This window comes from Mustela putorius, unplaced genomic scaffold (genome assembly GCF_011764305.1).
Source record: "Mustela putorius furo isolate JIRA1106 unplaced genomic scaffold, ASM1176430v1.1 tig00000040_pilon_pilon_pilon, whole genome shotgun sequence".
NCBI classification, from domain to species: domain Eukaryota; kingdom Metazoa; phylum Chordata; class Mammalia; order Carnivora; family Mustelidae; genus Mustela; species Mustela putorius.
The window spans coordinates 4,207,501-4,232,476 of NW_025421261.1; the positions used below are offsets into that span (position 1 = coordinate 4,207,501).

A 24,976-nucleotide genomic window follows, 5' to 3' on the forward strand; every position below is an offset into this window, starting at 1 on the left:
GTCTCGGCCTGGGCCTCGGCAGCTGGGCGGTGCGGGCGCCGGGGCTGCGGGCTCTGCCACCGCCGGGGCGCGGGGGCGGCGGCGTTCCTCGGGCTCGGCCGCACGCGGCTGCGGGTGGACGCTCTCGCGGCGCCGTGGGAAGCCCGGGGCGCCGCCCTCCGCGCTCGCTTGCGGGCCGAGGCGGGTGGGCGCGTGCGCGGGGGCGATGGTGGTGCTGCCCGTGCCCGCCGAGGTCAGCGTGATCCTGTTGGACGTCGAAGGTACCACGACCCCGATTGCTTTCGTGAAGGTGAGGGCGGAAGGGAGCGCGGCCGCGGTTCCCCGAGGGCCGGCGGAGGCGCGTCTGAGTCTCGCGGACTCGGCCGGAGGCGGGAGGCGCGGCTGGGCCCCGCGGCGCGGGCGGCAGGAGGGCGGCGGCGGGGTGCGGGACGCGTCCTCCCGCGCCCCTGCCCCGGCTTCGTGCGGGGGGTGGGGAGGGCGGAGGCGGACCCGCGCGTGCGGAGGGGGACGCGGGGGGCCCCGGGTTGGGCCTGGCCCGGCGGGCGCCGCGACCGAGCGCTGCTGGGGCTTCCCGTCGCGCGGAACGTGGGCCGGACCGTCCCGACGGCGTTGCGGGCCGCGCCGGGGTCCGGGGCGGGGGGCTCCTCCCGCCGCTGCCGGTCGCGGCCGAGCCGCGCCGCCCGGGTCGCCGGCCGCGGCGCCGCGTTCGCGAACCTGCCTGCGCTGCGGGCGGTGTCCCCGCAAGCCGCGGCCGCTGGAGCCTCTTTCTGCCCCGAAGCCCGCATCCCGGCGCGTCGCCGCGGACCAGACAGTGTCCGCTGCTCCTTCGGGGCCTCGACGAGCCCTGGGTTGGTCAACGACTGTCAAACACTCCTGTACTTTAGAAGGAATTCCTTGGGCCTCGTCCTCGCTTTGTTCGACGTCTGGGGGTGAACGGAGGCGTTACCAGAGGGTTCGCACCGCACAGGAGTGTCTGCAGCGCAGGAACAAGCTGAGCGGTCGGACTTCCTTCCAACGTTGACCGGGAATCGTTACGTAAAGGCAGTGTACGCTTTCAGGACTGCGGTGTAATAACCACTTAGGAGTTTTTAGGAGAATTACAATACCGTCTTAGCACAAGATCTTAAGAAATCTAGTTTGACCTTTTTTTCCTTTTTTTAAAGATTTTATTTATTTATTTGACAGAAATCACGAGTAGGCAGAGAGGGGGACACAGCGAGGGGAAGCAGGGAAGTTCTGCAGGAAGCCCGGGGCTCGATCCCGGGACCCTGCGTCGTGACCTGAGCCCAAGGCAGAGGCTTAACCCGCTGAGCCACCCAGGCGTCCCTAGGTTGACCTTTTTTTCTAGTTTTTAATTACACCAGAGACCTGCAGAAATATTCAGAATTGACCCCACATGTTGGTAATAGAGTTGACTGTTTTTTTCTTCACAACTAACAAAATAACCACTTTCTCAGACTTTTCAGGAAAAAAGGATTCCTCATCTTTGTGGGTTATATAGTTCACACGTTATGAACTCTACCAGGGATAATGACAGGAGAGATGGTGATGCAACACAAGATTATGTACCATTCTTGAAAAGTTGGTTAGGGACTAGGATATCTCGTGAAAATCAGTGTTGTTTTTTTTTAAAGATTTTAATTATTTTTAAAGATTTTATTTATTTATTTGACAGAGATCCCAAGCAGGCAGAGAGGCAGGCAGAGAGAGAGGAGGAAGCAGGCTCCTTGCGGAGCAGAGAGCACGATTCCAGGCTTGATCCCGGAACGCTGGGATCATGACCTGAGCAGGGGCAGAAGCTTAACCCACTGAGCCACCCAGGTGTCCTGCAAATCAGTTCTGTAACAAAACATGGGTGAGGGCGCCTGGGTGGCTCAGTGGGTTGAAGCCTCTGCCTTTGGCTCAGGTCATGAACCCCGGTCGTGGGGCACATCGGGCTCTCTGCTTAGCAGGGAGCCCGCTTCCTCCTCTCTCTGCCTGCTGCTCTGCCTACTTGAGATCTCTGTCTGTCAAATAAATAAACAAAATCTTTAAAACAACAACAAAAACATGGGTGCCATACCCACCACCTCTCCACTCCCCACTTGCCACCCAATCCTGTCTTTTGCCAGATGACATGAGCTACTTCTTGAAATCTTTGTTTATGGTAGACTTACTTTGACATTTCTCTGAAAGTTAAAATGCCTTCATGGCCTAAATAGACTTTTTTTTTTTTTTTTTTTAAAGTTTGACACTGGGTAGAGTCCAGGCAGGCTGGAAAAAATGATTTCGGGGCGGGGGGGGGGGATTGTTTATTTTTTAAAATGTATTTTTTTTAAATTTAAATTCAAGTTAGTGTATGATTACTTTCAGGATAGAGTTTAGTGATTCATCAGTTGCCTATAACACCCAGTGCACATTTCAGGGACTTTGTTTAAAGGATATTTTCTTGTGCTTTGTCCTGTATTCCATTGTTACTTTATTCACATTACTTTTCAGTCTGTTATAATCTAATAAGCTATAATTTATTTGGTATACATTAGTATATCAAAATTAGTATTTCCAAAAGTATATTCAGAAGTCTGGTGGATATTTATAGTAATTCTGCAAAATGGATTCCATTATTAAATGCACTTTTGGAAAATATTTACCTGGTTTCTTTATTACACAGTTCTCAGAGCCTTTATATCATGCACATACACTCACATATGTGCTTCATGAGTCTTCAAGAGAGTGACATTTCACAAATTTTACTTGAACAAAACACTTTGTAGCAGAGTATGTCAAGGACTGATCTTTTAAACCTTTTAAAAGAGATGCTAAATCATACCCTTCGTGAACCTCTGAGCATGGAGGTGGAAATTGGACATGTTTGTTCTACTTTGGACTTTATTAGCTACGTTAGGTATGTGGAACATACAGCTCTGCTTCTTGTGGAAACAGACATCGAGTACCACACACGTGCCACTTGTATACTTGACTCATCCTCAAAACCTCTGCGAGGTGTGTGCACTGTCCACATTTTACTCATAGGAAACTAAGATTCTTAAAAATTGAATGGTATGTCTGGATTTGAACCCAAATTTTCTGGCTCCAAAACTTCTATTCTTTATATTATTACACTTTACCTCTAAGGTGGAAACCACAGTGCTTGTTCCATGGGTACAGTGAAGTGTTTGCAGATGTTTGCCACCATGCGCATGTCCTTATTTTTAAATGATCAGGAAAGTGTGGCATATTTCGATTTTGGGGTTACAAATAAATTTGAGTAGGAGAATTTGCAAGTACGGAATCCGCAGGTAACGAGATGGGTAGTGTAGAGTCGTCACCCTGTGGGCTTGGATGCCGTACAGGGCAGGATGAGCATTCTGGCTCCTCTGTGTTTTATGGTAAGTTAGTTAGTGTCTCTGAATAAGGTACATATTTCCTCAGCTGTAGTGTGGGGATATCTACCTCATCAGGCTGCTGAGGACATTTAACGGGTGCTTAGCCCTTAAAAAAACTTTGTGAAATGAATGAATATGTTTGCATCAATATTTCATCTACCATCCCAATAAATCTTGTTAGAGGAGGTGGGCAGGAGACGTTTCTCATTTATGCCTTAGGAATACTTGGTAATAATCTTGGTAATAATTGAGAAGATCCCATTAACTGAAAATATGGATCTGATTGGGATTTTTGCCCCTAAAATATATTAAGTGGGGCATGGTGGGTCCCCTAGCCAAAGGTTCTTTGTGTCTGTGCTGCTCAGACTTGAATGTGTATACGGATCATATCGGGTTCTTGCTAAATCGAAGTTTCGGAGTCAGAAGGCCTGGCGTGGAACGGGGTGTGGAATTTGTCACAGGTGCCCAGTGATGCTCCATGTTCCACACTCTCAAGTGTTTAGTCTTCTTGCAGATTGGAAGTTACACCTGTGTGTAGGCCTGTGAGCGCTGCTCTTCGCTCAGAGCTCATCTGGCCCGGTAAAGTAGGTGGAGCGAGAGAGTATAGATGCACTAAGGAGGTCTGTCCACGTTAACAGAGCCCCAGCCTCTCAGAGGTTAAGTGAACTGTTAGGGGTCAGTACGGCCCTGACGAGAGAACAGCGTGATGCATAAGCATGGTGGATAGACGACAGAGCATTACGCCAGTGGCCATTTCCCAACTTTAGCAAATCACTGCCAGAACTCAAGTGTAAAGTGAAAGCACCATTCGTTCTTATTTATTTATTTATTTGACAGACAGATCACAAGTGTGGGGGGGGGCTGTGAAGCAGGCTCCCTGCTGAGCAGAGAGCCCGATGCGGGCCTCTATCCCAGGACCTTGAGATCATGACCTGAGCCAAAGTCAGAGGCTTAAGCCACTGAGCCACCCAGGTGCCCTACACCGTCATTCTTAAAGGACGAATAGAACATTAGCAAGGAGTTCCGTGTACTTACAGGACCACCTAGATAGTTGGTTTAAATGTGTAATTGAGTGTGTGTGTATAGTTGGCACCTGCGTGATAAGCCTTTGGAATGGTCTGGCAGATGGGCAGTGAATCGCGCTTTACTAAACCTGTTGTGTTGTGTCTTGTGGTTGCTGCAACCAAATTTCCACAAACTTAGTGGTTTAAGACAATCCAGATTTATCATGTTACACACTTCTGGAGGGACTGCTCTGAAATGGATCTCACGGAGTTAAAATCAGGGTGTTGACAGGGTTGCAGAAAAATTGCCCTGCCTTTCCTACTTTCTAGAGGCTGCCCACATTTCCTGGTTCATGGGCCTTTGCTCTGTCTTCAGAGCCGGCTGCATAGCATCTTCAGATCACTCTCTGAGTTTCCTACTTCTTTTGACCTTTAAGGACCCTTGTGATTATATCAGACGCAACCACATAATCCAAGGATAATCTTCCTATCTTGATCCTTAATTTAATCATGCCTACAGTACCTTTGCCATATAAAGTAACATTCACAGGTTTTGGGCTTTAGGATATGGATATCTGAGAGTGGGGAAATTTTCCCCTTTACCATACTTGACGAGTACACATATTTCTAGCAGATCCTTTATAGTTCTAGGCTGCATAGGAATTAGAATTTATAATGGGTCCACTTTTGTTTTGAAATTTGTCATTAATGGTGTTGGATGCAATCTTAAGATGTGGCAGATTTTTTTTTTTTTAAGATTGTGTTGGTATGGAGGTTGGTAAAGGCAGCACTTAGGGGCTGGACTTTTAGAGAATGAGATATTTGGCAAGGTTTTGATTTAGACTGAAGGGAAGAAAAGATCTCAAACTAAACTTTCTAAGTTAGAAAATATGAATTAAACACGAATTCTTGATCTTGTAAATAATATTTATTTGAAGTAGCAGATACCCATTTAATTGAAAATCAAAATGATAAAAATTTTAATTTCTGCTTATTTTATTTTATTAACATATAATATATTATTTGTTTCAGGGGTACAGGTCTGTGAATCGCCAGGTTTACACACTTCACAGCACTCACCGTAGCACATACCCTCCCCAGTGTCCATAACCCCACCACCCTCTCCCTACCTGCCTCCCCCCAGCAACCCTCAGTTTGTTTCCTGAGATTAAGGTCTCTTATGGTTTATCTCCTGAGCCCATCTTGTTTTATTTTTCCCTCCCTTCCCCCCACAACCCTCCATCCTTCCTCTCAAATTCCTCATCTCAGAGAGATCATTTGATAATGTCTTTCTCTGACTGACTTGTTTTGCTTAACATAATACCCTCTAGTTCCATTCACGTTGCTGCAAATAGCAAGATTTCGGCAGGGGGGCAGGTTGATGGCTGCATAGTGTTCCAATGTGTATATATACCACTTCTTTCTTATTCATTTGACACACAGATCACAAGTAGACAGAGAGGCAGGCAGAGAGAGAGAGAGAGGGAAGCAGGCTCCCTGCTGAGCAGAGAGCCCGATGCGGGGCTCAATCCCAGGACCTTCAGATCATGACTGGAGCCATAAGGCAGAAGCTTTAACCCACTGAGCCACCCAGGTGCCCCGAAGTTGACATTTCTTTCTCACGAAAACTGCTGTGTTAATTTTATGGTGTTTCTCGGAAGAGAGCTGTGTTGTCTGATAGTATATCCCAGCTTCAGTGAAACATCTGTTTGATAAGTATTGCTTCTAATGTTTTCAGCACTGAGAGGTATGTGATGCCCATTCTGCCCTCAGTAGGAAACTGCTAGAAGACAACTGTCAAGGTACAGTGAACTAGAACTTTCCTTCTACCTGTGCTGCTTATTCTTGACCCCAGTAACTGCAGCTGCGTCATGTTTCTGGTCTTCGTTCACGCTATGAACTTATTAGGCTTTTTCACCTGCAAGAATGAGGTTCTAGGATCTGCTGTGCTTATGGCGGTGATGAAGCTTAAATGAAGTGGAATGCAGAAGCCTTTGAAGATGGCAAAGCTCCATGGAAACACTGATTATAACGCGGAAGAACCAGACGAATACCGACAGTGCTTGTGAAGAGTCAGGAAGAGGGGACCTGACCTTTAGTGAAAGCCACTTGCTCTGCGGTTTCCCACCATGATTCCTTCCACCTCTGCTCTTGTGGCCCTCGTCAAAAACATGGTAAAAATGAGACCCAGAACGTGTCTAATCTCAAAGAATCTGCGGAAGCTTTGGAATGGCAAGACTGTCTTGATAAGTACCTGTGGGTTTGCTTCCCATTCCCCCAGACCGCCCCATTGCTTAGTACTGTTTCCCGAGGGGAGATAGACCCAGTGTGGTATGTGGTGGGGCTTTGTTTTTCAGGGAGAAACAAAGGGAAGAGCCCTTGGAGAGTCACTGTATTGGGTCTGAGTATACCAGGTGGATGGAAAGCTCCACTGGCCTGAACGTCAGGTCTCTTACTCTGGAACCTTCTGTGTCCTAGCACTTGCGTGATCCTTCCTTCCTTCTGTCACATTTATATGAACACCTATCATGCCAGGTTCTGCTAGGGACCCATAGTCCTTAAGACCTAGACCTCACCCTCATGGAACCTGGTAAGGAAGGCGATGTCTTTGCATCGTGGAACTGCTGTGTGTTTTCCTGTGGGCTACAAAGATTTAGCTCCTGAACTTGAGTGAGCAGGGATTTCCAGTGCCCTATCCCTTTCTTCTGTTGCCCTCTATACAGCTGAACGTGCCCGTCCAGGCCATGCTCTTTGATGCTGTCCTGTTCCTCCAGCTTGGAAGGTAATCATTTTTGTCCCTCCAAGTGCAGGTTGGTTCCATGCACTCGTTACGTATAAACATTGTTTACTGGGCTGGGCTGTGGGCAGGCAGAGCTAAGACTTGCTTCTGCTCTCAGCGGACTTTGAGCAGGAGTTTTCGAGTCCTCTCCCCTTGCTGCGGGTCTGTGCATTTGCCACTGCGGCACCTGCTGCCTTTGGGGTTGTAATTGTGTCCTGTCTTCCAGCACTACTGAGAGCTCCTTGTGGACAGAAACTGAAGCCTTTTTTAATTTTTTAAAAAATTATTTAATTTTTTTTTTAAAGATTTTATTTGAGAGAGAGAGAGCACGACTGGGGAGAGGGCACAGGGAGAAGCAGGCTTCCTGCTGAACAGGGAGCCCGACACAGGGCTCCATCCCGGGACTCTGAGATCATGACCTGAGCTGAAGGCAGATGCTTAACCAACTGCACCTCTCAGGTGCCCCATTTTTAAATTTTAATAGCAACTGTTTAATTTCCATATAAGATGGGAAGCCTGGTAGGTTATTAGGATAATGGCCTATAAGTATGTAGTTTAACTTTGTGCATACGAATTAATTGGGACCCAGTATGATCTAAAACATAGGAATTCAGGACCAAGGCATTCAGCCAGTGCTTATTGATGGTGCTCTATGGTGCTTTCCAGAATGGGCACAGGCTGGGCTGAGGTTCAGGATGGCCTCTGCGATCTGTGCGATTCCAGGTTTCCTCAAGGCGCTACTTTATCGTGTCTGAACAACATGCACTTTAGCCGAAGTGTTTCCAGAGTGACATGGATTTTCATTGATGCAGCGTTTCTAAACCTAGAAGTCCAAAGGAAGAAATCAGGTAAAAATGGACATTAAAATCTATGAAAAAAGGGGTGCCTGGCTGGCTTAGTTGGAGGAGCGTGCAACTCTTGATCTCGGGATCGTGAGTTTGAGCCCCATGTTGGTGGTAGAGTTTACTTAAAAAAAAATCATGAGACATAGAAAATTTATTCACAATTAAAATTAAGTTAAAAAGCTAAATATATCATTGAATGGAAACTTGTATCTGTTACTTTGTGGATAGAAGAAAGTGGTTCCTCGGCCACCCCCCCCAGATTTTTCCTCAGAATAATTCATGCTTGTTATAAATTGCAAACATTATAGAAGAATATAATAGAGACTGAATGTCTCCTTTTGTTTCTGTCACCCAGAGATGACCAGTAAGAATTTGGTGAACATTCCTTTTGATTTTTTCCTCTGCATACAGTAATTGAGATTATTGAAAAAAATGTCCAATCTACTCCCCAAAAGACATCAGTTATATAACCTTAACTTTTTAAGTATATGTAGTAGGCCTCTGTCTTGCTCAGATAAGCTTGTTTTCTTTGTTGTTGTTTTGTTTTGTTTTGCTCAGATAAACTTTTTATTTATTTTTATTTATTTATTTGTCAGAGACCGAGGGAGAGAGAGCGAGTGAGCACAGGCAGACAGAGAGGCAGGCAGAGGCAGAGGGAGAGCAGGCTCCCTGCCCAGCAAGGAGCCCGATGTGGGACTCGATCCTAGAACCCTGGGATCATGACCTGAGCCGAAGGCAGCTGCTCAACCAACTGAGCCACCCAGGCGTCCCTCAGATAAACTTTTTAAGGACATCCTGTATTTAGCTCTGAGAAGTCCTTCCTTGTCTGATGATTCTTAAAATTTTCTATTCTTACAGCTTGACTAAAGGGAAAAAAAAAGCCTTTTTTTCTAATAGTAAAAGCTTATTTTTGTGTAATACTTCTGATTTTCGTATTTATTAACTCTTGATTTTCAAAACTGGTTTTGGTGGAGGTAGGAGTCAGAGACAGGGAAAGCCAACGCCCTGGGAGCCTGTTGTACCCGGTTCTCCATCACCCCTCTTTGGAAGGAAAGCCATGTTTCTGAAATGGAATCCCCCGGGAAGAGGTTCCGGGAGACCCCACGAGGGTCTGTCCTCAGGGGCCCTCATGGGGCCCCAGGACCTCTTTGCAGAAGATTCCATTTCAGAAACACAGATTTCTTTCCAAAGAAGTCTTTAATACCGAAAAGGGTTCTTTGTCCTCTGCGTGTGTACATGAGGGTTTCCTTAACTTGATTTTCTTTTGAGTGATTCATTATGTGGCCTTCTTGCAAGTTCCATTTCTGAAGTCTAAAAAGTGTGGGGTTGACACCCTTCGTTGAGTAAAGAGAGACTAAGACATGTCGTTTGGATACTAGTGGTCATCACGGCAGTGGGACCTGGGTGAGAATTTGGAAAGGACCCGGGGTCAGGCCGTTGTTCGGCAGTTCACATGGTATGGTCCAAGAGGCTGGCTGACTCCCGGGCGGGGCCTTATGTGGGTCTAAGTCATTGTAGCTTCGTTTAAGCTCATTAGATCCCTGCAGCGGGATGATGAAGCTCTGGGGTCTGGCACTTCAAACTAAAAAAAAAAAAAAAAAAAAAAAAAGATCTGATTAATAAACTGTTACCATAGTCTGTTAATATGTACTTAACCTGGGTGGCTCCGTGGGTTAAAGCCTCTGCCTTCGGTTCAGGTCATGGTCCCAGGGTCCTGGGATGGAGCCCCGCCTCAGGCTCTCTGCTCAGCGGGGGGCCTGCTTCCTCCTCTCTCTCTGCCTGCCTCTCTGCCTACTTGTGATCTCTGTCTGTCAAATAAATAAATAAAAAGTCTTAAAAAAAATGTACTTAACCTTTATGTGCTTCTGTAAAATGGAATAATAGCCCTTGTTTCATAAGGCTTTTATGCAAATTGAAATGATTTCATTAAGACCATTCATTAATCAATTCATTGAATAGGTGTGGAGTGCTTGGTAAGGTCAGGGAGAAAGTCCATGCTAAAGCTATCAGCAATAGATGGTATTTAAAATCTTGAGATTAGGGGCGCCTGGGTGGCTCAGTTGTTAAATGACTGCATTCGACTCAGGTCAGGATCCCAGGGTTCCTGATCCGGCTCGAATTGGGCTCCCTGCTCTGCAGGAAGCCTGTTTCTCCCTCTCCCAGTCCCCCTGCTAGTGTTCCCTCTCTTGCTGTATGTCTCTGTCAAATAATTAAATAAAATCTTGTGATTAGATGAAGTCACTGAAGATTGGCTATGGGCAGGGATGTGCCTGGAATGGTAGGGGCTCAGTGAATGTTGGCAGTCACGCCCACTATTACTACAGTGCTTGTGTTATTACTACTATTATTAGAAATGTTCCAGACTTGCCAGGTGAACTGAAATGTCTCATTTTTCTTAGTACAAATGTATTTGAAAGCTTTATTAGAAGTTTCTGTGAGACTGTCAGGATCCCGGAAGGTTGGGTGATCGCAGTGAGTGGTGCTCCCCAGAGTCCTCCGTTTGCGGAACTGGATAAGCTCAGGCATTGGGATTTGGTAGGCCTGCATCTGGGTCCTGCCTTTACTTTGTATCAGCAACGAAACCTTTAGAACCTCAGCTTCTTCATGGGTTCAGAGGGGTCACCCTGCAGGGACACCAGGTGGATTCAGAAAGGGGATGTCAGGGCTCCTGGGTGGCTCGGTCAGTCAAGCTTCTTTCAGCTCAAGGCATGATCTCAGGGTTATGAGGGCTCTGAGCTGGGCTCTGAGCCAGGCATGGAGCCTACTTAAGAGTCTTCCTTTTTGTGCACCTTCCGTGCTCGCTCTTGCTCTCTCTCTAAGAAAAATAAAAAAATCAATTATCCACTCCTTCCCTTTCCCTTCCACTGCTAAGGGCTACGACTTCAGGCCAGTCAGGTTTCCTTCTCTGAAACTCCCAACCATAACGGGTATTCTCTCCCGGTGCCTATTTTTAAAATCTTATCCCAGCTATTAGCCCCTTGTAATGATAACCTTTCCTTGTGTGATGTGATTCATTGCAATTAATTAGATTATAGTTTATCTTTCTTTAAGGAGTTTAATCTCCTTAATGGGATTTAGAAGACTTTTTTTCTTATCTGGCAATGCATTTATTCATTCATTTGAATGCACATATGAAATGTAAGACTTGTGCTTTCAGAGAGGAATGGTTACATCCCTGCGTACAGCATTGAAAATAGGGACACCAGAATTACAGTCTCTGAGCCCCTGTGGCCCTATGTAGCAGTGAGAGCACCAGACTTTTGTAGTTCCTAGGATGGTCTTCAGAAAGATATTTAAGGAGCAGTTTTAATCCCACAGCTGCTGAAGCTGTCTAACAGATGACAGGGACCACTCCTGTGAAGTCATTAATTCCCATCTTTGGAAGTGTTCAGGCAAGTACAAACTTCCAGTTATAAAATAAGTAAGTTCTGGTATGTAATGTACAGCATGGTGACTTTGGTTAATGCTATTGTTACTGAATATATGAAAGTTGCTAAGAAAGTGTATCTTAACAGTTCTCATCACAAGAAGAAATCTGTGTGGTGATGGATGGTAATTGGGCTAATTATGATGATCATTCTGCAGTATTGTATGTACCTGTCCAATCATTATGTTGTGCACCTGAAACTGATATATGTCAATTATATCTCAATTAAAAAAGAGATTATATACTGTCACTGCAGAAAATGTATAAGCAAAACAAAACAAAACAGAGAATCTTTTGCTGGGAAAATTGGACAGCTATATGTAGAAGAATGAAACTCAACCATTCTCTTACACCATACGCAAAGATAAACTCAAAATGGATAAAAGACCTCAACCTGAGACAGGAATCCATCAGAATCCTAGAGGAGAACATAAGCAGTAATCTCTTTGATATCAGCCACAGCAACTTCTTTCAAGATATGTCTCCAGAGGCAAAGGAAACAAAAGCAAAAATGAACTTTTGGGACTTCATCAAGATCAAAAGCTTTTGCACAGCAAAGGAAACAGTCAACAAAACAGAGGCAACCCACGGAATGGGAGAAGCTATTTGCAAATGACAGTACAGACAAAAGGTTGATATCCAGGATCTATAAAGAACTTCTCAAACTAAACACACACAAAACAGATAATCATATCAAAAAGTGGGCAGAAGACATGAACAGAGACTTCTCCAGTGAAGACATACAAATGGCTATCAGACACATGAAAAAATGTTCATCATCACTAGCCCTCAGGGAGATTCAAATTAAAACCACATTGAGATACCACCTTACACCAGTTAAAATGGCCAAAATTAACAAGACAGGAAACAACATGTGTTGGAGAGGATGTGGAGAAAGGGGAACCCTCTTACACTGTTGGTGGGAATGCAAGTTGGTGCAGCCTCTTTGGAGAACAGTGTGGAGATTCCTCAAGAAATTAAAAATAGAACTTCCCTATGACCCTGCCATTGCACTCCTGGGTATTTACATGAAAGATACAGATGTCGTGAAAAGAAGGGCCACCTGTACCCCAATGTTTATAGCAGCGATGGCCACAGTCACCAAAATGTGGAAAGAACCAAGATGCCCTTCAACGAACGAATGGATAAGGCAGATGTGGTCCATATACACTATGGAGTATGATGCCTCCATCAGAAAGGATGAATACCCAACTTTTGTATCAACATGGACGGGACTGGAAGAGATGATGCTGAGTGAAATAAGTCAAGCAGAGAGAGTCAATTATCATATGGTTTCACTTATTTGTGGAGCATAACAAATAGCATGGAGGACATGGGGAGTTAGAGAGGAGAAGGGAGTTGAGGGAAATTGGAAGGGGAGGTGAACCATGAGAGACTATGGACTCTGAAAAACAACCTGAGGGTTTTGAAAGGGCAGGGGGGTGGGAGATTGGGGTACCAGGTGGTGGGTATTATGGAGGGCACATGTTGCATGGAGCACTGGGTGTGGTGCAAAAATAATGAGTTCTGTTACACTGAAAAGAAATTTAAAAAAGAATTACCAAATTAAAAAATTACCAGATCTAAAAAATAAAAAACCAAAACCGAAAAACTGAGAACCTTTGCAAATGGCCATGTTCCCCTTGATTTTTGTTCTGTGGATTAGATAGTCCCCAGGAGGGGATTATGCTGTATATTTGAAACCTGTTTCATTTCTTATTAGAGAGTGTAATTTGTTTCTAAGACCCGTCAGGCCACTTAACTTTCCTTTCCTTTTATCTTCTGAGATTAGTAGAAAAATAGTAGTCCAGAGAAAAAGATTATAGTCCACTAATACTGCTTTTGTGTTGTTTAATTTTCTGGCTAAAAAAGTTGTATTTACTTATTTTTTTAAAAATATTTTATTTTAAAAGATTTTATTTATTTATTTGCCAGAGAGGGAGGGCGTGAGCATGTGTGCGCACAAGCAGGGACAGAAGCAGAGTTCCCACTGAGCAGGGAGCCAGGTGCTGCTTACCTTATTTTCAAGTAGGCTCCATGCCCAATAGGGGCTTGAGTTCACAGCCCTGAGATTACGAGTCTCGTGCTCTACCCACTGAGCCAGCCAGGCACCCCTGGCTGAAAAAGTTTTAAGTTCTGAAATACTTTAAATCATTTGTTGTACTGTGTGGTTCATTGGAAGGCTTTTATTTATTTTACTTTATTTTATTTTTAAGATTTTATTTATTTATTTGAGAGAGAGGGAGCATGAGAGGAGAAAGGTCAGCGGGAGAAGCAGACCCCCGCCAAGCAGAGAGGCTGTGTGGGTGTGTGGGACTTGATCCTGGGACTCCAGGATCACGACCGGAGCCGAAGACCGTCACTCAACCACCTGAGCCACCCAGACGCCCCATTGGAAGGCTTTTAAAATAGTTTCTTTAAATAGCTATACTCTAAGTATTACTCATTACCTTTTTATTATCCATTTTCCTCAAAGGAGACTTGAGTAAACAATAGAGTGTTTTATTCTTATTGATTCTATGACCTTTTTATTAAAACAACCTCTTGACCATAAAGCAAATCCATAGTGGACTCCTAAACATTAATGAGGCAGCTTCCTTAATTAGATGTTTCAGAAATGTGGCCCTTACAGAGCCTTAATGGGGCTCTTTCAGAAAGCCACCGCTGGGCTTCCTGGGTCATGTGAAGTGCTGCTTGTGTAGTGTCCCCTCCAGCATTCGATGGAAATACTCTCACTTGGTCCTTGGCATTTTGTTATGTGTACTACTAAGCCGGACCAGCCCCTTAGGTGCCTGGGGGACTAAAAATATTTCACGTGTTTAGAGAACCCTAGGTTTATTGCAGCATGTTTTTCATACTGTAGTATTCTGAAATTACCCATAAATGGATTGTGACTGAAGTTAAAACATCTGTCATCACAGTTATTTCTGGAATTACTTTTAAAGCCTGAAAATGTTGAGTGGCCAGCGTTGGGCAGTAAGCTCTAGCTTTCCTGAATCTATTTTTAGAGCCTTCTCGTATGTTGTCACAGCACATGTAATTCATATAGTTACGGCTTTTTGAAAAGCAAGTGATTTGAAGGCATTTTATTTATTTTATAAAATAGGTTGCTCAAAAAGTATGCTGAAAGAATAGGAAGAAATCTTAATGATTTAGTTTTTGGCCACATATACCTTTATATGATGCAATAGCACTTACTCCACTGAGGTCCAAGTCTGCTGACACGTCTCCCCAGTGAGTCCTGACATCCCCCCGTGTGTTGTGTACGAAGTTCTGCCCTTCGTCGCTTACGTGTGTGTGCACTCAGTGCAGCGGGCAGTTTCGTGTCTAGAGGGAAGAGGCAAATTAGATGATAAGGAACTCTGAAGCTTTTCCTAAAAGTTCAAAATTGTTTGAGACCTTGCACCCTGTATTTCTCTGAGTCCCCTGAGGTCAGAGGCTGTGGTTGGTAACTCTGTTACCAGCAGTCTCTGGCACTCGGTGGGTCCTCAGTAACAGTTGAACGCATGAGTGCATCAAACTTGTGATTTATCCTCTGGGGACTTTGCTGCCATCCTGTCACTCAGTTTGGGTCTAAGGTGATCGTTGCCCGGTTTAAATGTTTGTGCTGGAGAATGTAAGTGGCAAGATCTGGGTCTATCTGTCTGCCTGTCTGTCTACTTCTCTCTCTCTCCCATCACTGCAGCGACCTTGCTTGGGATACCATTTCCGCTCAGCAGGTGAGGAGACCGAGGTGCAGAGAGGGCCGGGGGACACAGCAGGGCGAGGCAGGGGCGGACCCCGGCCTGGTGCCCTGCCGCGTCTCTGCTGCTCCTCTCTTCTCCCCACTCTTCATGGAGGACTTGGGCTCTGGCCTTCGAAGGTTCTTCGGAAACTGTTCTTGGGACCCGTCAAGCTGGATTAGGGAATCGGGCATTGTGACGCACAGAGGAGTGTAGCTCTGCCTGCACTTTTAGAACTTTTACGTACTTCAGCTTTTCAGATTTGGGGAGGCCCTGAATCTAACCAGCAGTTCCCCGGGGAAAACTTCCAGGTGTTCGAGAATGGGGGGACAGTGGGAAACAGGATGTTAGAGGGGGATGACCAGGAAGGAAGCAGGTAGAGGTGAGGGATCAAAGCTGGCTTGTTTAACCGCGGAACATTTTAAATAAGGAAGTATATGGATTAATCTAATGACTGCGCACCTACCGCGAAGCTTATTAGGTTTTATACTGTTTTGTTTCAGATTGTAAGGAATGAAACATTACAGCTGTAGCTGAGACTCTCGGGTACGTCTCCGGTGGTAGGAGAGGAGGGTTATTTGTGTGTTAGCGTTTATGTTCGTGTGTATAATTTAAGTGTGCTGATTCTTAACTGCTGTATACTGCTCTTGAGTAGGAATGAATATACCCGAGTTTATCTTCTCTCTCACTGGGGAAGATTTCGGTTGCTCCCGTCAATTTTGTTACACCAAGTACTGCAATAAACATTTGTTTTACTTTCCTCTTTGTGCATGTGTGTTAGAGTCTTTGGTGCGTGTCCAGGAGAGGCCTGGGTGCGCGTGCACAGAACCTCCAGCATCTTCCTCTCTCCTCCGACAGTGCTCTGAGTGGGCTGCCCGCCTGCCTTCCGGCCCGAAGGAAGGGGCGAGGGGCACCATGTAGGACACGACGGGGAAACCAAGTCTTGAAAGAAAAGCTGGGCTCTGTCGGTATTGGGAAGGGAATCTCTTGCAGAAAAAGCAAGTGCCAGTCTCAGCTCTTTGTTTTCCTTCTTTGAGATCCGGAATGAGTTTTTATTGAGCTTAAACAAGGTTGTTCTGCCAAGTCTGCTGGACGGTCCGCCGGGCTCCACTGCGCTCTGTTCTAGACGATCGTGACGAACTAGAAGCCGTGCGACAGCCAGCGGACTGGGGGGGCTTCTGTGTTTCTACTAGCGCAGGTGAGATTGTAGTAACGCGTTGTGAGGAGAGGTAAATGCTTTGGCCCTGTTTGTTTATTTATCTTTTTTGTTGGAATACAGCTGACTCCCCTACCCTGTTGGTTCCGGCGGGCAGCATAGTAGCTGGACGTTCTACACGCGTTAGGAAACGGTCGCCACACCAAGCTTCATCACCGTCCCTAACCAGAGTTCTTCCCTGTGTTCCCTACGCTATACCTCGTATCCCCGTCACTTATTTATTTTAGAACTGATAATTACAAAGGGCGTTCAGTGAATACTTGAATAAATAAAGGAGTGGATGAGTTGAAGTAAACAGACTTCTTGAGTTCAACTTGATTATAGAATTCCCCTTAAACCGTAAGACCTCCGCTGAGGTGTACACTTGGGGTCTACACTCCTGGCGTACGTTCCTGTGCTGGGTTTTTAGACAGGTTCTTGCTAAGACTGTTTCAGTCGTGAGCCTCTGGATCCGTACAGCGTCCTGCTCCTTGGCCTGTCCCTCCCGTTGCACCACGCCGCAGGGGTGGTTTCACCTGCCGTGCTCCTGTCCCGCGCTAGATTCTTAACCTCACGGTGTAATGTGTCTTTCCAGTTCCCTTTTGCATGCCCCGCTAGTAGACACTAAAAAAATTATTGAATGTGCCATATTTGATTTGAAAGTATCCACGTGCTGAATTGTAAGTAAATAAAAATTTTGACATAAGACAGCTTACCTTACCGACAGGGTATTTAATTTTGAATTGTCCTGCCCATCTCTGTCTTGTAGGTAGTCTGACCACCAAGAAAGAATCATGCTGATCACATTTTTTTTTAAGCATTTACCCTGCGTGGCCACCATCTTCCAGCCGAAATTTGAGCTGTGCACAAGTGCTAGCTTGTGTGTATGAACACTGCAGCTCTGAGCAGGTGTGTGTGAGTCAGCAGACTCGCTGTAAAGGGCTGACCAGTACATTCTTGGACCTTGCAGACCGTGTGATCTTGGTTACACATATTCCACTCTGCCATTTGTGGCCCCAGGGCAGCTGCCGATGCTGTAAGCAAGTGAGTGTGGCCATTTCTAGTAACACTTCATTTCCGGGGGCGCCTGGCTGGCTCAGTCGGTGGAGCATGTGACTCTTGATCTCCAGGTTGGGCGTTCAAGCCCCACACTGGGCATAGAGCTTACTTAAGACACAAAAGCAAAACAAAATTCTTCATCTACAGAAGGAGGAAGTAGACTGGCTTTGGCCCATGGGCCATGGTTGGCTGACTCTTGACCTAGTTCATTTGTTTCTTGGTCTTTGTTTCTCCAGCAGAAATTTTCACGTTTGCCATGTAAGCTTCAGGGGCTTACTTGCCACGGTAGCGGTTAGCAGAGGTGAGATTGTTGGAAGAACTTACTCTCGTGCAGATGACTAAAGCTAATTCTTATTTTTTAACTTGTTTATCCAGGACATTTTATTTCCTTACATCAAAGAAAATGTTAGAGAGTATCTGCAGACACACTGGGAAGAAGAGGAGTGCCAGCAGGACGTCAGTCTTTTGAGGAAACAGGTTGGGACATCGCTCTTCCATTGCTTCCACATTCCCAGGTGTCTGAGACTTGAGGATGCCCGGAGACTCACATGTGCTCCGAACGCACTGGAAACGAGCGCCCCGGCTTCCGAGGGCGTGAGCGGTGTGGTGGCTTGCCTGCTTAAGGACTCAAAGCACGTCATTAAACGGCCAAATCGTGGCAGTTACTGTCTCCACAGTTGCCTCTCTTTGGAGCCATTTCAATTGCATAAAGCTGTCATTTTTTAAAAATTAATTGATTATTTAAAAATGTCATGGATTTTTAAAAGTAAGCTTTTTCTGGTTGTGTGCAAGAGGTTTTTTGCCATCTTGCCACGTTTCTCAGTACCGTCTCCCAGGGAGCCTCTAGTCTCTCCTGCCTCCTGCATAGCCCTCCTGGGCCCTCGCCTCCACACAGCCCTGCACACCTCGCATCCCGCTCCCACCAGGCCCAGCCTTCATCTCCTGTGCTGTTCTGCTCTGTTCTCTGGCCAGCTTACAGTCGGTTTTCCTTTCTGCATTCCGTGCTGTAGAGCTCCTGCTCACTCTCTCCTTCAAACTGCTTCAGTGGTAAAGATCTTACACACTGTGCCGGGTGAACTCTGACAGTTATTTTCTAGTCGTGTTCTGTGTCAGACAATGTAGAATGTTCTGGAAATGTTTTAATGGTTGGGAGTTGGGATTGGAAATAATACCCTCGGGGCCATTGGGTATTTGGGTTTCTTAAATGTTCTAGGTAACTCCGGGTTCGTCTGAAACACTCCCCTCCCTTAAGCTTTCTTTTGTCTTAGTTCTTGTTATCGAAATTACATATTCAGTCCCTGTTATAATATACACATGGTTGGTCTTTAGAACCTGGACATATGCTTTGTCAAAGCATCATTGTTCTAAGTACCTGCTAGATACTTTGGGCAAGAGGAGGAAAACTGCAAGATACTGAAAAAGAACCAACCCCAGACTGCTTCCCTAGCTTCTTTGTATTGAATCCCGGGCACAAGTGAATTTCACGGACATTTTCTTTGTTTCTTCCCTTGACTCATTATCGTGCAGAGAAAATGGTCGGATTTAACCGATGTCCTGGTTTGTTGATCCCGTAAGTGAATCAACACGCCGAGTCTCACGATATCATTTTACCGTTTTATGCTGTCTCTCTCCCGTACAACATGGATGCAAATTTATTCATTCTAATCCACTTTCCTTTAGGATCATTCCTGTCAGCCCCCAAAGTGTAAGGTACTTTAATTTGTGGCAATGTAGGTGCCAGTGATAGCTGGAGAAAGCGGGTCCGCTAGGTTTTCAGGCCTCATTTTAAGTGATCTTTTTTACAGTAAGTAAGAAACAAACTTCATGTTGTTTATGACTTCAAGGCAGAAGAGGATTCGCACCTGGATGGGGCTGTTCCCATTCCGGCCTGGTCTGGCAGCGGAGGAGACGACCCCCAGCGGACGATCCAGGCCGTGGTGGACAACGTGTGCTGGCAGATGGCCCTGGACCGCAAGACCACGGCGCTGAAGCAGCTGCAGGGCCACATGTGGAGGGCGGCCTTCGCAGCCGGGCGCGTCAAGGCCGAGTACGTGCTGGGCGCGGCTCCACGCACTTGGCCAGCCCGGAAGCCTGAGACTTGCCCGGTGTTAGTTGTGTGATTAGTCAGATAGATAAAGTCAACCCTCTTTTTATTTTTTTAAGACTTTATTTATTAAAGAGAATGGGGGGGTGGGCAGAGGGAGAGGGGGAAGCGGGCTCCCCACTGAGCAGGGCAGATGCTTAACCGATGGAGCTGCCCAGGCGCCTAACGCTCTTTTTATTTGAACAAAACAAGTGTTTGTTTTGTTTTTTTCCAAGGCAGGGATAAAGCATTCCACCTAGCTAAGCTCCCCATGTTAGCATGCCTGGCTTTGTGGGATGGTGGTTGAGGACTTGGATCCCAGTTTATATATTTATTTATTTATTTTTAAAGATTTTATTTATTTGCTTGACAGAGAGGGATCACAAGTAGGCAGAGAGGCAGGCAGAGAGAGAAGGGGAAGCAGGCTCCCCGCTGAGCAGAGAGTCCAACTTGGGGCTCAATCCCAGGACCCTGACATCATGATCTGAGCTGTAGGCAGAGGCTTAAGCCACTGAGCCACCCAGGCACCCTTGGATCCCAGTTTAAAACAGCTCCCAGGGGGCGCCTGGGTGGCTCAGTGGTTAAGCCGCTGCCTTCGGCTCAGGTCATGATCTCAGGGTCCTGGGATCGAGTCCCGCATCGGGCTCTCTGCTCAGCGGGGAGCCTGCTTCCTCCTCTCTCTCTCTGCCTGCCTCTCTGCCTACTTGTGATTTCTCTCTGTCAAATAAATAAATAAAATCTTTAAAAAAAAAATAAATAAAAATAAAACAGCTCCCAGGAAAAGGTGTCTGAGCTCGGTCACATTTGATCTTCAACAGACAGTGCCGTCGGGCTGGTTCTCAGGGCCGTCGGGTTTCCTGCTTTCTGCACTACCGGAGAAGGAACGATGCTGTCAAGGATTTATATGTCATCTTGGGGTCATTCAAATTGTCAGCAGTGCCACTCTGTCCTGTGTTGGGGAGCAGCTTCCACACACCCCTGAGTCTGGGCTGTGGTGTTCCTGAATGCCATCCTGTCCAAGGAGACTCGGAGTCCTGTATTGCTGAGGAATTCTTTCTTTCTTTCTTTTTCTTTTTTTTAAGATTTTATTTTTAAGTAATCTCTACACCCAACATGGGGCTCAAATTTACAACCCTGAGATCAAGAGCCCCTGCTCTGTTGACTGAACCAGACAGCACCTGCTAAGAAACTCTTACCACAAAAAAACTAATGTACTGTGTGGTGACTAACATAACATAATTTAAAAAAAAGGAAGAAATCCCCCTTTTTAAAAAGATTTATTTATTTGACACAGAGAGAGAGAGACACAGTGAGAGAGGGAGCACAAGCAGGGGAAGTGGGAGAGGGAGAAGCAGGCTCCCTGCTGAACAGGGAGCCTGTTGTGGGACTCGATTCTAGGACTCTGGGATCATGACCTGAGCCAAAGGCAGATGCTTAATGACTGAGCCACACAGGGTGCCCAAAAAGAAATTAATTTTTTTTAAAAGATTTTATTTATTTATTTGACAGACAGAGATCACAAGTAGGCAGAGAGGCAGAGGAGGAAGCAGGCTTCCCACTGAGCAGAGAGCCTGATGTGGGGCTGGATCCCAGGAACCCGGGATCGTGACCTGAGCCTAAGGCAGAGGCTTTAACCCACTGAGCCACCCAGGTGCCTGAAAGAAATTCTTGATGTGACACTGCCACTAAGGATTTTAGGCCATTGCCTGATGCACAGCAGAAGACCCAAGACTACTTCGAGTTGCTGCTATATTTTTTTTTCCTGTCAAACGATTTGCCCTTCCTCTGTGTATTTCACAAGGGGCTTCTTCTACTTTTTAATATATTTTTTGAAGATTTCTATTTATTTCTTTGAGAGAGAGCACATGCAGGGCAAAGGGAGAGAGAAGCAGATGACCTGCTGAGCGAGGATCTTGACCCCGGTGCTCAATCCCGGACCCCGAGGTCAAGACCCAAACTGCAGTCAGATGCTTGACTCCTACCGTCTGAGCCAGCCAGGCGCCCCGGGGGGCTCCCACTTTTTAAAGGACACGTTAGGATTTCAGGATAGGCCAGTCGTCTGGGAATATCCGTTAGTTCAGTGTGTAAGACACTAAATGATGGAGTTGAGAGAGGATGCTTGAGCTAGTCATAATTAAGTTTCCTTAATTATGAAACCAAGGACTTGAAATAAGTTACCTTAGACCTCTAAGCCCTGACTTGGAGCAATAACAATCTGCAAATTCAATGTGGAAAACTCCTGTCTCTGTGATTGCAGCGTAATGCACAGAATAACCCACGGTCATGGGTGCTGGTTTCAAACTAGTTGACCTTCCTTCAGTCCATGCCCTCTAGTAAGCTGTTGGATCCAGTAGGAGACTTCCTGATATTTTCCAGTTAATCTGCTAAAGATGACTGGTTGCATGTTCCAAGTTCTTGTGCTTCTCTTTCTACCTTATTTCTGTGATAATTCCACCACCGAGTATGGAAGAAGTTGTAGAACCGGGAAGCAGGACTCATGTCAGGAATCAGAAAAGTTAGACACTGCCAATTAGCTTACGTGACATGGTGCGGGTCTCTTAACTGATTTGTTATGTCATTTTTTTCTATATTTTATAAGTTTAGGTTTTCTTAGTTCTCAAGAAAAGAGTTCCATTTTATAGCTGGTTACATATGAATAGCTTTGAACTCTCAAATGTTTTCCTTGTAATTGTTTGGGAGCAAATCTTTTTAAAGGTATTTCCATGCTTTCTGAAGGCACACTGGACATAATAGCCGCCTCTTGTCATGAATTTCATCGAAGATTACATAATTGTTATTTACCTTTTTGAGTTCTTTGGGAATTTAACAAAGCATTTTATTTCATCCTTTATTTGTAATCACTTTTACTATTATTAGTGTGGCCGCCTGTCAAAGACTATTCTGTGCACCCACGTTGTTGCTTCTAATCTGCTGTGGTCTTGGAACCCCAGGGACTTGGTAGGTTGGCAGGAGTTTGCAGTCTCCTGGAGGTGCTTCTCATGGCGACCCTTTGGGCTCAAATAAAAGAAACTTGTTACAGCTATTTTGATTGGCTTTCATCAGGCTAGATACCATGTTCCTGCATTTGAACTTGATGGTCTTTCCTCTAGGTTCTTCGAAGATGTAGTTCCAGCAGTCCGGAAATGGAGAGAGGCTGGAATGAAGGTGTATATCTATTCCTCAGGGAGTGTAGAAGCCCAGAAGCTACTATTTGGGCATTCTACAGAGGGAGACATTCTTGAGGTAGGTTACCTGATTACTGTTTTTCTGACACTATCAAAGCATGTAATAATGAATCTTAAAGGAGTATCTACGATTATAAGCCAAGTCAGTGTCCAAATCATTGTGTGTATATATGCCAAGCAGGTGGTGAAGAGAAGTGGGAACACTGGGGAGTGGATTCGAGGGAAGGGCAGAATGTTTCTGTTGTGCCAGTCTTGGCATCCGAGGTGAAGAATGAGCACCAGGGGAGTTTGTTGAAAGTGTAGATCCCTGGGCCACGCTTCCTAGCAAATCTGCACTGGCAAGTCTGGGAAGGGAGGGGCCAGGAATATGTATATGTATATGTAATACAGCCAGTAAGGCATGAGCTGGCTTGTAAATCAGTTGTCTTGCTGACATTAGAAAATTGTCAACTCGGATGAAACTCATAGGCCACTTCTTTTGGTTGTTTCAAGGAGCCAGTGAGCGGTACGGCAGCGGCACGTACCCCCTCCAGACACGTGCATGTACTTTAATGAAGCGGTGCGCAGGGTGGCTCATTTGTTCCTGGCACTTTGGAGAGAGAGCAGATTTTATTTTAGCAGAAACCGCATTCTCCTGTGAGAGGACTGAGTGTGGAGTGTTAAGGACACCTGTTACCTTTCCTGTAGATGAGAAAACTCCTGCTCCTCTGTCCCCACCATCCCTGGGCCCTCTGGAGGACAGGGCGGGCACTGGGAAAAGGGAAGGCATTTAGGATTTGAAGAAGAAATGCTGACTGACTGAATACAGGCTGAACTTAGTGATGTGCACTAGGTCACTCAGCAGCTGTCTTTTAAATAAATGTTTATTGAGCCTCTGCCAGGCACAGAGAAAGAACACTTTGGCTTCGGAGGTATCCTTTTCTCATTTTAGTACTTCCTTGTGTTTTATCTTAGTTTAGGTCAAATATTAAATCAAGAATAAAACCCTTTAAAACCCTGTATTGGTATACAGATACGTGTATCTCCTGAATACAGATGTAAACAACTCTTGTTCTCTCTGATAGGACAGTAAGGTGATAGTAGATAATACACAATAGTTACTGAATTCAATGATAAAAAATGTACTTGTGGGGGTACCTGGAGGGCTCAGTCGGTTAAGCGTCTGCCTTCGGCTCAGGTCATGATCTCAGGGTCTTGGGATCGAGCCCCACATCAGGCTCCCTGCTCAGCAGGGAGTCTGCTTCTCCCTCTCCTTTTGTTCCTCTTCTGCTCATGCTGTCTCTCTCTCAAATAATAAATAACCTTTTTTTAAAAAAGATTTTATTTATTTATTTGACAGAGATCACAAGTAGGCAGAGAGGCAGGCAGAGAGAGAGGGGAAAGCAGGCTCCCGGCCAAGCAGGGAGCCTGATGTGGGGCTTGATCCCAGGACCCCGAGATCATGACCTGAGCCACCCAGGTGCCCCTCAAATAATAAATAATCCTAAAAAAAATTTACTTACATACCTCTAACTCTTGCCTGACCCAATAGACCAAAATCTCAAAGGTCAGCAGCAGAGAAAGAAAGTTAAGTAGCAGTTTACTAATGAGGCAGGTTAGAGAAATCTGTTCTTCTTGGGGTCAAAAGAACAATATTCGGGACCTATAATCAGGAGTGACACCTAGTCCAGTAAATAATTTGGGTGCAAATAGGGTTTTAAGGATACAAAGTCAAGCATGTATATTTTAAAAGGTTTTGAAGATAAAATTAACGCGAATCAAAGAAAACCAAGTAAATTGTAGCATGATTATATATACATTGAATTGGTAGTTTTCTTCCAAGTGTTTATTTCTGTAAAATCTTCCTTTATTTTCTATAGATAGCCTGCGTAAAGTTCTCTTTTAAGCAGACTTTCAGGGATTATTTATTGAGGGGACGAAGTCACTGTGATTGTTGTGTATTTCAGAGCAGACGAGGAGAGACAAAGGGTCAGGTCGCAAGTGTATTTGTAACGTCGATCTTTCCTCGCCCTGTGTACAGCTTGTTGACGGGCACTTTGATACCAAGATCGGACACAAAGTGGAGAGTGAGAGTTACCGAAAGATTGCGAGCAGCATCGGGTGCGCCACCAACAACATCCTGTTTCTGACAGACGTCACCCTGGGTGAGTAATCCCACCCCTTCTGTTGTATACTCGCGGGTGGGCGCCGAACCTTGCCCTGCACACATGCGGCCTCTGTGAAGGAGGTTTGTGGGGAGCCTTGAAAAATGGAACGGGCTTATAAAAAGAAGCCGTGGACCAGCCGATCCATGTTTCTCTCCATTTTCCCAT

At 45.6% G+C, this 24,976-nt stretch overlaps 1 protein-coding gene across 3 annotated transcripts in view; it reads left to right on the forward strand.

Annotated features, from left to right (window-relative positions):
- ENOPH1 (enolase-phosphatase 1) overlaps positions 1 to 24,976 on the forward strand; it is a 31,368-nt gene continuing 6,392 nt past the window's right edge. Inside the window, exons 1-5 of one of the 3 annotated variants that reach the window (XM_045075668.1) lie at positions 2 to 289; positions 17,772 to 17,873; positions 19,241 to 19,443; positions 22,590 to 22,722; positions 24,685 to 24,808. In XM_045075668.1, coding sequence (XP_044931603.1) covers positions 206 to 289; positions 17,772 to 17,873; positions 19,241 to 19,443; positions 22,590 to 22,722; positions 24,685 to 24,808 — 646 coding nt within the window. In that variant the 5' untranslated portion in view covers positions 2 to 205. Of the gene's footprint in view, positions 290 to 17,278; positions 17,382 to 17,771; positions 17,874 to 19,240; positions 19,444 to 22,589; positions 22,723 to 24,684; positions 24,809 to 24,976 lie in introns of those variants that run through there. The other 2 variants (XM_045075763.1, XM_045075719.1) reach the window with 2 other exon arrangements.